Below are 14,111 nucleotides of genomic sequence, written 5' to 3'. Positions count from 1 at the left end.
CACAAAGAAGTAGAATAAAGACAAAATAAGTGTCTTGACAGGTCCTTTTGATGTGAATGTGTGAATGGCAGAGGAGGCTTACCGGAGTGTGTCCTGGGACATCTGAAGGCTGTGGTTTCGCTCCTGTTCTGGGAGCCTGGAGAACTCCACCAGACAGGGGTCCTGCTTCTTACTGTCATCTCTCACCTACAACACAATACACATCGTTCAAAATACATATACACTGTTGACATGAACAGCTGTGAGCAGCTTGCTATGGAAACCATACAATCAGTAGACCAAGAAACAGGAATGTATGTAAGGGATTTGGATACAAGGCCATAACCCATTCAGTAGCTGCATCACTCACAGCTCCATGGGTCCATCCAAGGTCAATCTTGTCCATGACCCAAAGCTCATGGGTGTTCTCTGCTAGTCTCTCACGAATATGCTCCAGTTGAACGGGCAACACCACCTAAGGAACAACATGGGGTTGGGGTATATGATAAAAGAGGGAAGATAGGTCCTACTCTGTTTTCACTTAGCTAAAGTAGGCTGTATACACCGACATGCTTTAAAGGCCATGGACAAATGTGCAAAGTACTACTGGATTTGGTACCTGGCTGATGTCTACTGGATTAGGGGTAAAGGTTGCTGGGGTGAGGAGTACAGTGGGTCCCAGAAGGTATTGCTCCTGGGTGAAGTCCTGACAAGGCTCCAACCTCAGCTTCACCCTGGGGAGCAGAGCCTCGGAACACGGGGCGAAGCCTGGAGGGGGCAGGAAACGGAACTCTCCATGTCTCCCACCCAGCAGAAAACGCACCCTGTGGTCACAGTCCAGACAGACAGATAGATTTGATCAGACAGGGCCATCCATTTATTACCTGGACATTGAAACAGAATCAGATCACATTCATATAGACATTCATATAGAAATGGGAAATTGTGTTTTCAGAAAAGCACTCCAGAAATATAGGTAGATGCAGTGAAAGAACGGAAAGTATGCCAACAACACATATAGGTAATACTCTCACTTGACACCAGCAGAGAAGCTGACCACTGGGAAGAGCAGTCCGTCAGTGTTGAAGTTCTCCAGCATGCCCTGGACCGGCTGCCCATTGACCCGGAAGGAGATGCAGGGGGCAACGAGGTCAATGCAGCAGCTGACCACATCGTCCTCCCTCAGAAGGTGGTGATAGGGAGAGCTCACTCTCCGACCAACACAGCCTGATGTACAGGACAGATATAGTGCCAGACTTTACATTCATAGTTGGCAGACGTAGATTCTGTATGAAATACTTTCCCCTGTAACCTGAGTATGTAATAAAACTAAATAAACTAATCACAAAAAGTTCATGGCAGAAATGACAGATGCATTTGCTTCATGATTGTGAAGACTTTCGCAATGAAGCTGCTCCTATCCAGCACATAATAACACCAGCGAACATTCACTGATCTTCCCTTCTTGTAGTGTTCCCTCACCTGACCAGAGGTACAGCCCGTCAAAGCCATAGGAGCTGAGGTCATCTCCTACCCCGTTGCCCCCCCAGGCCTCTCCACCCGTGAGATAGGGGTTGTAACCCTCAGTGTTGGCCCAGCCCACACGCAGGTGAGTGGGCTCAGCCGTGAGGAAGTGCTCCACCTGGTCTACAGTCATCTCATAGTACCACCTCCTGTATTGGGCCGAGTCATCACCCAGGGCCAGGAAGATGTTGGGCCTCATGCTTTAGTAAAGAGGAGATGTGTGATGAATACAGTTCATCATTAATTTCAGCAACTGGACAAAAGACTTATGACACTGGAGCACTTGTTTGTCTTATAGTGACTGGTCTAACAGATATTAATTTAATTGGTTTGTTTCTTTCTTATTTTGTTTGTTTGTTTTGCTAGAGGGAATTGTTTTGTTTTTGTTCAGGAGGGATGAATAAAGGGGTAATGGGGATACTGTTAGCGCCCTATTCAATAAACATAAAAAATAAACTTTAAAGAAGAAAAGCTATCAGATGTGGAGGGCTTAAATAAAAGAAATGTCAAGATGAAACTAGATAGATTTTTTTAAACAGAATGGTTTAATGTTGATGTGTAGTGAAATGTGATAGGCTAGTACTTCTTATTCCAGTATACCACAGAGCCAGGTCTTATTGATGATGAAATACAAATAGTTATTTCTTACATTTTAAATGTGATACTGTTGGCCATAAAGCTGTTTTATTCACTACCTCAACATCAACTGATTATGACATTACAGTTGATGATGTTAGAAAGAACCATGACATCACAAGAGAATTTAAATTCTAATTCAGGAGAACATCAGTTGAAACGGCATTCCGTCAGTTCTTTCAACAGAGAACAGAAACCATAAAGACAGAAAAAGATAGAAACCATAAAGACAGAAAAAGATAGAAACCATAAAGACAGAAACCATAAAGATGTATCCTGATTACCATAGCCTGGCAATATCCAGTACAGAGCAACAAAGAGTAATCATTCATAAATATTTAGCGAGACTCTCCATGTTGGTACTGAAAAAGTATTTAACTATCAAACACTGGTATGAAATAATACTAAAATCAATGTTTCCGCTGCAGTCATTTAGCTGTGGCGCTGCACCATTGCAAAATCATTGACACCATGGCAAAAAAATATAGAACATTAACTTATATTTCTGCCGAGGCGCTTTGAAGTAGCTACAACAGTCCACATTTACTTTTCCTCTGCAAACAAAACGAGTAATGAATAAAACAAATCTGACAACCCCATTGTAGAATAGTTTATCTATTTACCTAGTCAGCTTGTTGTGTGTTCTATGAGAGAAATATTCCTCTCGAGGCGCATTCAAGTTACAAGTGCCATAGGGAGGGAAATACTGTATGCATTCTGACAAGCACTCAATGTACAACAATACTTCTAATCGCGGGAAAACAGCAGTTCTGCTCTCTTCCTGATGGCATTAGCCACATGGTTTTATGTGATAACTAATTTCAATCAAATTCTCATCTTTGTATATTTGATGGTGAAGGATGTAAGTGTGGTCACTGGTATTGGTATGGTCATCATTACTTTCACGACATCTCTGAAATGTGTACCATATCATATCATAATTTTATAACATGGCATTGTTGAATACTCATTTCTGATTGGATTGAAGGGCATTTTGGAGCATGCATTATCTCCCTATAACGCACGGTATATTGTACGGCACAATTCAATGGCTATAGCTCATACATGTTCTATGTTTAAGCTGCTTTTGAAAGCAAAAGTAAAACTGAAAACATTATTGCCATTTGATTGATGGTTAGCTAAACTAGCAGGTCTGTTTGTTTGGTAACCAAGGCAACAACTGTCACTATCTAGAAACTTGTTAGCTACAGTGGATGTTGAACACATTTCTACCTGCAAATTAACACATTTCTAGTGGCAAATGTGTTAAATTATAGCCATGGTATAAAAGGGATAATCAACTCAGGGCTCTATGCGTTCTCTGGAATATAATACAACTCCGTGGAAGGTTGGTTCGACTCCACGTCATTCATCATGTTCCAGAGAACGCATAGACCATCATTGATTATCCCTTAAATATTTTTATGACGTGTACAACGTTGCACAGAACTATAGTCATGGTTATCAAACATTATGTCAGAATGTTGTCACGAGATTGTTGACAAAGTATCTGTAGAAAAAAAGTGTCTATGGCAACATGACCCAGTGCAATATCACAATGTAATTCTAATTTTATAGAGACTAGAAAACATTAAAGCAATAGCACTACGAAAGTGAGTGCACTCTGTCGGTTGTAGATGGTGGACGAGCTGAAAAAGGAGTTGGTGGGACGGGAGGAATGTGTGACAGAACGAGAGAGGAAGGTAGAGGAAAGGAGACAGAGAAGACAGGAGAATGAGTGAAATTGAGACTATTGCCGAGATCAGGGAGACAGGGGGCAGAAATGGAGAGAGAGAAACTGAAAAAGGGAGAAGAAGATAAAGAGGGAGTTGGGCAGGAAGAGGGATGGGCTCCAGAAAGATATGTAGAGTTCCCTCGATCAAAGGGAACAAGAAGAAAAGAGGAGGTTGGAGATGGAGAAAATGGCAGAGGAAATGAGAGAAGAAGAGGCTGGGACCTCTAGAGAAATAAGTGATGGTGAGAGAGATGGAGGGAGCATCTGAGCCTTGCAGGGATGGAGAAAAAGTAATGAAAATGAAGGAGAGGAGATAGGGGGACCAAGCAAAGCAGGACAACATTTAAGAAGAGGAAGAATGACATGTGCTGTGGGAGCATTAAGAGCAGAGAGAAGGAGCAGGTGAGCGGTGAAAAAATGAAGAGCTGTGGGAGTGACAGAGACGTTGCTTGTGAATCTGCCTTTGAAAGCTTAGAAGATGAAGAGCAGTCAAGTGTTGAAATGGTAAAATGAGAATATAAAGGGTAAGAAAGGGAAAATCTTCACCGGGTGGTTTCCTAAGTAATGGTGAATTGACAGAAACAGAGAGGGGTGGTGAGAAGGAATAAAAAATATATATTTTAAAATATAAGGTAGTTTACTACCACAAAAACATCCCTTGTCAATTCTGAATTATAAATGGTTAATCAACAGAATGTCATGATTTGGTTTCACTAACTCCATAAATCATTGACAGCTGAGATCCTGTCAAATTACTAGTCACAATTTACATGTAACGAAATAAGGTGTTAAAGTGACACTTTCACAAAAGCTGTTTTTCTGTAAATAACCATGGCAATACTTGGGAATATAATGTACAGTTGAAGTCAGAAGTTTACATACACTTAGGTTGGAGTCATTAAAACTTGTTTCGCAACCACTCCACAAATGTCTTGTTAAGAAACTATAGTTTTTGGCAAGTCGGTTTGGACATCTACTTTGTGCATGACACAAGTAATTTTTCCAACAATTGTTTACAGATTATTTCACTTATAATTCACTGTATCACAATTCCAGTGGGTCAGAAGTTTACATACACTAAGTTGACTGTGCCTTTAAACAGCTTGGAAAATTCCAGAAAATTATGTCATGGCTTTAGAAGCTTCTGATAGGCTAATTGACATCATTTGATTCAATTGGAGGTGTACCTGTGGATGTATTTCAAGGCTTACCTTCAAACTCAGTGCCTCTTTGCTTGACATCATGGGAAAATCAAAAGAAACCGCCAAGACATCAGATTTTTTTTTTAGACCTCCACAAGTCTGGTTGATCCTTGGGAACAATTTCCAAACAACTGAAGGTACCACGTTCATCTGTACAAACAATAGTGAGCAAGTATAAACACCATGGGACCACGCAGCCGTCATACCGCTCATGAAGGAGAATCGTTCTGTCTCCTAGAGATGAATGTACTTTGGTGCGAAAAGTGCAAATCAATCCCAGAACAACAGCAAAGGACCTTGTGAAGATGCTGGATTAAACAGGTACAAAAGTATCTATATCCACAGTAAAACGAGTCCTATATCGACATATCCTGAAAGTCCGCTCAGCAAGGAAGAAGCCACTGCTCCAAAACCACCATAAAAAAGCCAGACTGCGGTTTGCAACTGCACATGGGGACAAAGATCATTATTTTTGGAGAAATGTCCCCTGGTCTGATGAAACAAAAATAGAACTGTTTAGCCATAATGACCAGTGTTATGTTTGCAGGAAAAAGGGGGATGCTTGCAAGCCGAAGAACACCATCCCAACCGTAGAGCACGGAAGTGGCAGCATCATGTTGTGGGGGTGCTTTGTTGCAGGTGGGACTAGTGCACTTCACAAAATAGACAGCATCATGAGGCAGGAAAATTATGTGGATATATTGAAGCAACATCTCAAGACATCAGTCAGGAGGTTAAAGCTTAGTCACAAATGGGTCTTCCAAATGGACAATGACCCGAAGCATACTTTCAAAGTTGTGGAAAAATATCTTCAAGACAACAAAGTCAAGGTATTGGAGTGGCCATCACAAAGCCCTGACCTCAACCCTATAGAAAATTTGTGGGCAGAACTGAAAAAGCGTGTGCAAGAAAGGAGGCCTACAAACCTGACTCATTTACACCAGCTCTGTCAGGAGGAATGGGCCAAAATTATTATTGTGGGAAGGCTACCCAAAACATTTGACTCAAGTTAAACAATTTAAAGGCAATGCTACCAAATACTAATTGAGTGTATGTAAACTTCTACCCACTGGGAATGTGATGAAAGAAAGAAAAGCTGAGATAAATCATTTCACATTCTTAAAATAAAGTGGTGATCCTAAATGACAGGGAATTTTTACAAGGATTAAATGTCAGGAATTGTGAAAAACTGAGTTTAAATGTATTTGGCTAAGGTGTATGTAAACTTCTGACTTCAACTGTATGTATTAACGAATGGAAATGTCAGTGTGAGTCAGAGGGTGAATAATGGTTGTGTACCTTGTGACCTGGTTGACGAGGCGAGTCTGGAGAAGCAGGTCTCGCTCTGGTAGCAGATTATCACAGATCAGATGCTGGTTGGAACGCACTGCCATACCATGACACACACAAAGAGAACACAGCACATCCAGGACCTGGGATAAAACCAAACACAGGTTAATATGTCAATAAAACAATTATTTAACAGAGGAATGGTACTGTAGTGTATGTACCTTATGGTTTCGCCCATGCTTATCGAGTAGAGAGATGATGGATTTAATGTGTCCTTCCCTTATAAAGTTGAGAGTCTCAGGACTCTCCACAAGGACACAGTGTAAAACCTCCAAGACACCTACACAACAGACACAACTTAGTGGCAGCATCTACATGTAAAATCTAATGTGTGTCACCCCTTTATGGAAAAAACACATGTATTTCACGTGATCACATGTGAAGTGTTCCAAAAACACATGTTTTCACGTGAAATCATGTGGTTTTTCTGAAAGGGACCATTCTTGTCCTAAGAGGTCATGGGTAAAAGTAGAACCCCAAAATTATGCACTGACCAGTGGAGGCCTCCAGTCTCTCCAGCCTGCTCACCAGCCAGTCCAGGGAGCCTGAGAACTGGGCACAGTTCCTGCGATTTCCCCTGATAAGAGCAGCTGGAGGGGAATAGAAAACAAAGGATGTGATTGTAGGATTACTTGTAGATCTGTACAGATTTCCCAAGCATACTTTTTAAAGTCACTCGAATGTGGGGTGCATGAAGTTCTTATACAGAGTATTTGATGCTGAGTGGGTCATTCTCACCCAGTAGTTCATAGAAGGAGTTGAGGATGTTCTCCCAGTCATCTCCTGCCTCCTTCCCAGCAGCTGCAGCAAAATGAGAGGCACTGCTGTATAGGTGTAAACGGTCAATGCAGTCAAGAACTAAACCGATGACCCCCTGAAAGAGAAAGAGATAAAGAGATAAAATAGCACATTTCCGAACAAAAACATCCTTGAACCATACAAATGCAGAAAAATTATTTTGCCATGGCACTTCTAGACACAATAGATTCAAGGGCCCCAAGGCTAAAGAAATCCACTATTACCTCCTCTTGAAATAGATTCTGTCTGTTCTTCAGAGCTCGCACACTGTTCTGCCTAGCCTCATGTCCTAGCCCCTCCCCAGGTGGCTGGAAGTAGCCAATCAGATCCTGCAAACTTAGGGCCACTGTTCCCAGTGGCAGGTTGAAGGAGGGGATGTTCGCTCGCTGACTGAGATCATCAAGTCTCCTAAAAACAAGAGAGGAGATTGAGAGAAGATAGAAAATATTAAATTAGAACATTTTACATTTCCAAATGTATAGATCTTTTGTCCAGGCCTTGCTAATACGAGCCCAAATGGCCACAAACTACACAATGGCTCCATCATTTACACTCTGCACGCTCAACCAATCACACTGTTACCTCAACTAAATCCCTCACCGGGGGAACCCAGTTAGCCAGGTTTCAGAGGGCTGTATGATGGCCTACCTGATGAAGCCTGTGAAGAGGAGGACGGTGCTGCGGATGAGTCTGGCCGTATGGGACTCCTCCCACTGAGAACGGGACAGGCTCAGACCATCATCCATGTGACCCTCACTGTGCATAATGGCCTGGAGAAAAGGTCATAGGACAATGTGACAATAAAACACAATACAGTACACATTTAACAGAAAAAAAGTCAACAACTAAAAGCTACGCATATGTCCAAGCAATGACTCAAATACTGAGTAAGCCTACAGTGGGATGAAGTTCAGCAGAAATGAGTACTGGAAAAATACATTATATTACCTTGCGCTGCACCGCTCCCAAGCGGGCACACTTGGCATCAATGGCTTGGTAGGTGAGCCACAGACCAGAGTCCACATGCTGGACGTAGCACAAGGAGTCTCCATACTTGATCTCTGAGGCACCCATACCATCAGTGTCCTTCTTTGGGCCACATTCTAGCTTCTCCTAAAGAGTGATATGGAATTGTAATTCTGATCAACATCAACAATTGACACCACTGGTTATCCGATTTGGCCTATGTATTTGGGGTAGGCAAAAAACTATGAATTTGGCATTTGACCCCAGACCTTGGAGGGTCGGAAGCAGAAGGATGTGGACTTCACGTCGGCCCTCTCCCTGTCCAACAGGTGAAGGCCTCTCTCCTCGGTCAGACTCAAGTACCTCCCTGTGGTGACATGGCGGAGCCTGAATGGCTGACCCCAGCGTGTGTGGCTACTACTCCAGCTGTTGGAAATAGTAGAAATGCTCAGTCAGCTAGAGCTCAGTCAGTATGCAGTAAGTGCATGGAGTTATGGCAGCAGCGGTAAGGAGAGGGAAGAATGCTGTCCGCACTCAAATCTTATGATTATTTTTTGCCTCATCTTACCACTCTACCTGACCAAATACAAGTGAGCGTATCTTTAACGACCACAGATACACATGCCTGCATTTTATGGGGTGGATTTGGAAAATCTCTATGAAAGGTATGGGAAAAAGATGTGAGAGACTTACGCAACACGAAGGATCTCCAGCCTCCAGAGAGAGCGGGCATGACTGGACACTGCTCCACCCTCGTAGTGCACCACCCTAAGGAAATGAGAGAGCGCAAGAGAATGAGCGATGAGAGAGCACAGGCTTGCCTGAGTGAATGATTGGGAGCATTTAAATAATCAAAATGCTTGGTCGTGTGTATGGGTGTGATTCTGGGACTTACTTGCGTAGCTCTTCCCCCTGATCTGTAGACGGGACAGTCAGACATTCGTCTGTGTGTCCATGCAGCAGTCTCAATGTGTCCCCGCCCTTCAGATACCCTACAATTAGCACACAAAGGAAAGTCAAGGATTACAATCAAGAAATAACACGTAATAATATCCCATATACAGTACACTCCCAAAATGGCAGGGGTTGTAATGTGCATTTAGGTTGTGTTCTTTGTAATGACAGAAAGAGGTAACCTGCCTTGAGCAAATCCACTCCCAGAACAGATGGGGGCGACCCTCCAGAGGGTTTGCTGGAAGGCTGCGTCCACAATAAGGCTGCCACTCTCACTCGTATTGTCTATCACACTCCCATAGGACAAATGCTGCAGGGAAACAACCAAGACAAGTGCCTTAACAAGATCATGACAGTTATGGAGAATCAAGAGAGATCAGGATTAACAAGGATTTCACATAATGGAAACCGTTTCTAAATAAACCATCCATAAAGTGGCTGCTATTATTCTGGGGTCTATTTCAGACACTATTGAAGTTTATTCAAACATTAGCACGTTAGCTATTTCTCTCCTCTTTGAAGGGTACCTACCTTGTCTGCCATCTCATTATATCTCTTCATGCACTTCTCTGGTAACTCACCAGGTATCTCTCAGATGACACACTGACCAGGATGAGGTCGTCCCCGACACGGACCTTCTCCCCCTCTGACCTCTGCTTGGATGCAGGGTGAATGGTCCACCAGCATGCCTCACCTGGACACACAGGTCATTTGTAAGGAATGTGGTTGATTGCCAGAACAAAGGGCATACTACTCATAGGCCTACTGAATTGATATCTAAACATCAACAAAAACAAGCACTTTCTGATGTTCCACCAAGCACTGGAATACATCTTTAAAATCATGTGAAATACCTGTTTTATCATCCTGCAGACCAACATCAAACGCTAGCTTATCTGTCGAAGACTGGGATGTGGACAAACAGCAAAGATACTGAAGAAGAAGAAAACGTAGAAAGGTCCATTTAAACCTTGAACAACCCCTTATGACTGGAATAATCGGCATAATCAAACACACAGGTTTCCTCATGGGATTTACACAACCAAAATTAAAAGTCTTAGTTCTCCAGAGAGATACTGTGATTGGTTGAGAAAGCTCACCATCCTGCTGTAGGAGTGTATGAGCAGTACAGCATGACCGTAGAGGAGGGTGCGATGACCACCTCCCTGACCAGCCTGCACAACACAACATAACTACAGCTCTTATTAGAACACAACCATGACTTCACAGAAATCCATTATAGTTAGGCTAGAATGAGACCCAAGCTGTTAGCTCACCCCTGCTGCTTGGTGCTCCCTGTTAGCCAGCATCTCCTGCAGAGCTCTGACAGACAGACACTGGGCCAGCACAAAGGAACACACCGACAGGTCTGGAGGAACATTCTGGGGAACACAGTGCACATACTCCTGATTAATCAGACTCTTATCAATCCTCTGATCTGGCATTCTCTGATTCCAAAGACCATGCTGTGGGATGAAGCTTTACCTTGCAGTTGGAGGTGGACTCCAGACAGCAGAGTCTGCAGCCAAAGCCCTCTGCAGCCAGGCACAGTTTCAGATGCTCCTGTTGGGATGTGAAGATGCACTGCAGCACCACCTCATCATTCTGTCAGAGGCAGGGGCACATAGTAGACCACATCGCTGTTAATAAATATTGTGAGCTAGTTGTTTTCACCTGAAAAACATCCAATGAAACTGACAGAAATAATTTCATGCTGTAAAATGAACTTAGACAGTACTTCAACATTGTATAACAGTGAGTCACAGCCAGGTCACATCAGGTCACAGCCATATAAGGAGAGCTGAGAGACTGGAGAGGAGGGACTAGCAGCCAGACTGGAACACCTCTCAGTTCCCAGGGCATGATGCCACCATTAAGGTGTCACTGTGTTGTCTGACCCCTGCCTCACACTCCATTCCACTCTACTATCAGAAACCTCTGGACTTTATCAGTCCCGCTGCACAGTAGAACCACTTAGGGACCTAACTGAATAAGGAATAGGGCTCAGAGCTGGCTGGGGTCAAGAATGCCCTTTCCACTCAGGCCATAAATAAAAAATGGTCAATCAGCTTTCAAAGGGTCTGAATTGGATCCTAACCTCAATCATGCATGGCAGAGTCAGTCAGGTCAGGGCAGAGAGGATAACATGGCCCATCACAAGTTATTTACGAGCAGAGATAAGGGCCACAGCCAAATCAACATTTGCCCATTATTATTTTCAAAATTCTTCAAGCTCTGTCAAATTGGTTGTTGATCATTGCTAGACAACCATTTTCCTGTCTTGCCATAGATTTTCAAGTCGATTTAAGTCAAAACTGTAACTCGGACACTCAGGAACATTCACTGTCTTCTTGGTAAGCAACTCAGGTTACTGTCCTGCTGAAAGGTGAATTCTTGAAAATATGGAGAGTGGTACTCAGTAATCTATTGGATTGGATTTTCCCCAAACATATAACTTTGTATTCAGAAAAAAGTGAATTGCATTCCCACATTTTTTGCATTAGAGCTTTAGTGGCTTGTTGCAAACAGGATGCATATTTTGGAATATTTTTACTCTGTACAGGCTTCCTTCTCTTCACTCTGTCAATTAGGTTAATATTGTGGTGTAACTACAATGTTGTTGATCCATCCTCAGTTTTCTTCTATCACAGTCATTTTAAAGTTACCATTGGCCTCATGGTGAAATCCCTGAGCAGTTTCCTTCTTTTCCGGCCACTATGTTAGGAAGGACGCCTGTCTCTTTGTGGTGACTGTGTGTATTGATAGTCCATCCAAATTGTAATTAATAACTTCACCCTGCTCAAAGGGATATTCAATGTCTGCTTTTTTTTTTATTTGTACCCATCTACCAATAGGTGCCCTTCTTTGCGAGGCATTGGAAAACCTCCCTGTTCTTTGTGGTTGAATCTTTGTTTGAAATTCACTCCTCGACTGGGAGACGTTACAGATAATTGTATATGTGGGTACAGAGATGAGGGAGTAATTAAAAATAATGTTAAACACTATTACTGCACAGGGAGTAAATCCATGCAACTTATTCTGTGACTTGTTAAGCACATTTTTACTGATTAACTTATTTAGGCTTGCCATAACAAAGGGGTTGAATAATTATTGACTCAAGACATTTCAGCTTTTCATTTTTAATGAATTTGTACACATTTATAAAAACCTAATTCAACTTTGACATTATAGGGTATTGTGTACACCAGAGACAAAAAATCTCAATATATTTTAAATTCAGGCATTCTTTGTTGGAATATTTTATGAAGGCACTGAAAGAACACAGCATAAGCCATGACAGAATGTGTAGAATTGCAGGAAATTAGCTTTAAACTGCACATGTTCTTTCTGCCTCTTGGAAAATGTTCTCTCAACTTTGCCACCACTGCTAAAAACAATCTTAGGGGAAACACTGAAAATGAACTGCATACTTTGTTTCTGAAACTTTTAGTATGGGCTGAGAGACCAAAATGCCCTCACCAGTACCTGTCACCATAGCCCTCACCAGTCAACCGAAGCATGTGACTGTCCCACACAGCATCAACCAGCACTCCACTAGTGACATGTCTTTATCAGAGAGCTGAGATACCAAGCCCTGAGAGGACTCGCAGCCACACAGAATGATAGGCCTCCATCATTCTCTGTGGTTGAAAATACAGTTAAAAATAGAACAAACGCTTAAGCTCAATTTACTGTAGCCCATGTAGTTGCACAGAAAAAAAGAAATAAACAAATACATTTCTACAAAAATAGGTTAATGAGTTTGAATTTGGAGTAAAGGTTAACAATTAATTTGTCAGAGTGACAGAAAAAGAGACAAATGGTTGTGGTTATTCGCTCAAATGAGAGGAGAGCAATAGAGAGAGTTACAATTCTGTAACTCTTGTTTCCTTAGCAAACAAAACATGTCATGGTAGCCCACACAGTTCGTTTTAAAGACAAGTAATAGCCATTCAATACATCCTAGTAACTTTCAAATAGACAAAAAAGTAACAGTTTCCACTCTAAACTCTATCATGAAAACAAAGATTTGGCTTTTCTTATTTGTTTAAGTAACTTTCAAACAAGTGAGTAACCGTGGGAAAAAGTTAACAACTAAAAAAGCATGTAACTGACAATTGTGGCCAAACGTCCCAGTGATTATTATAATACACCTGTAAATGTTTATTTTTCTGGCTACCGTATCGATGCCCTGCAAAACCCAACCTTCTTCCAACTTTGCCGCAAATGCCACCACCAGAGTTAAATACTCCGTAGTATTAGCCTACTTACCGTACGTAGAAATTGGATTTCATCTTCGCTTTCTCCTGATTCAGCCATGTCCGAATATGTAAAGCAGTTCACTGTCTGTAGAAGGCCTAGTTGAAAAATAATCAGTGAGATTGACCAACGCTCATTGGGTGGCGCCTTATCGGTTTTGACACAGCGCGCGCTTGGCAGGTAAAAATAGGCTACAGTCTACCACTGTCCACGACCACGCACATGCATCGACCAACCTGCGCAATTCCGTGCATTAAAAGCGCAGTATGCTAAATGTATTGTTGCTCAATAGCTTGGCCACCCACGTCTCTCATTGTCAAGGCGCAATATCTCACAGGCAGCCAAGGGAGGTGATAGGACAGGTAGCCCTATAACACATGAGGCAAGACGATTTATTGAATAGTGCAGAGTAGGCCTAATGAATAAGACTTGCCACAGCAAAAGTTCCCACTTTAAATATTTGATTTATTGTTATAAGTGGCAGCTCTTCATTCAGGGTGACCTCACCTGTTTTGAGCCCCACCGTTTTTTGTGTGTGCCTGTTTTGCATGTTATTTTGGAATTAATACATGTCACATATCAGTTTGCAAACAATGTAAAAAAATATATAATAATTAAGTTACAAAAAAACGTTTGAGTTAATAAAGCCGCATACAAATATGGTCTCTATTTTGCTTTCTTGCGTTATTAAGCCGCTTCAACATGCA

General features: G+C 42.1%; 1 protein-coding gene across 2 annotated transcripts in view; it reads right to left on the bottom strand.

Annotated features, from left to right (window-relative positions):
• The window catches only part of LOC110529657 (ryanodine receptor 2), a 92,189-nt gene extending 78,668 nt beyond the window's left edge, over positions 1-13,521 (bottom strand). The window contains exons 1-22 of one of the 2 annotated variants that reach the window (XM_021612105.2): positions 13,417-13,521; positions 10,630-10,749; positions 10,422-10,526; positions 10,245-10,319; positions 9,999-10,077; positions 9,726-9,838; positions 9,331-9,454; positions 9,086-9,182; positions 8,884-8,958; positions 8,460-8,616; positions 8,173-8,337; positions 7,873-7,994; positions 7,449-7,632; positions 7,165-7,300; positions 6,921-7,016; positions 6,588-6,706; positions 6,376-6,509; positions 1,462-1,703; positions 1,014-1,206; positions 599-803; positions 350-454; positions 83-186 (exon numbers count right to left, since the gene is read on the bottom strand). In XM_021612105.2, the coding sequence (XP_021467780.2) occupies positions 83-186; positions 350-454; positions 599-803; positions 1,014-1,206; positions 1,462-1,703; positions 6,376-6,509; positions 6,588-6,706; positions 6,921-7,016; positions 7,165-7,300; positions 7,449-7,632; positions 7,873-7,994; positions 8,173-8,337; positions 8,460-8,616; positions 8,884-8,958; positions 9,086-9,182; positions 9,331-9,454; positions 9,726-9,838; positions 9,999-10,077; positions 10,245-10,319; positions 10,422-10,526; positions 10,630-10,749; positions 13,417-13,464 (2,798 nt within the window). In that variant the 5' untranslated portion in view covers positions 13,465-13,521. Of the gene's footprint in view, positions 1-82; positions 187-349; positions 455-598; positions 804-1,013; positions 1,207-1,461; positions 1,704-6,375; positions 6,510-6,587; positions 6,707-6,920; positions 7,017-7,164; positions 7,301-7,448; positions 7,633-7,872; positions 7,995-8,172; positions 8,338-8,459; positions 8,617-8,883; positions 8,959-9,085; positions 9,183-9,330; positions 9,455-9,725; positions 9,839-9,998; positions 10,078-10,244; positions 10,320-10,421; positions 10,527-10,629; positions 10,750-13,416 lie in introns of those variants that run through there. The other variant, XM_036985673.1, reaches the window with a different exon arrangement.
• Positions 13,522-14,111: the final 590 nt, after the last annotated feature.

The sequence above is a fragment of the Oncorhynchus mykiss genome, chromosome 1 (assembly GCF_013265735.2).
Source record: "Oncorhynchus mykiss isolate Arlee chromosome 1, USDA_OmykA_1.1, whole genome shotgun sequence".
NCBI lineage: Eukaryota > Metazoa > Chordata > Actinopteri > Salmoniformes > Salmonidae > Oncorhynchus > Oncorhynchus mykiss.
The sequence above is the reverse complement of the archived record's forward strand: the minus strand, read 5'-3'. Positions and strand labels throughout refer to the sequence as shown.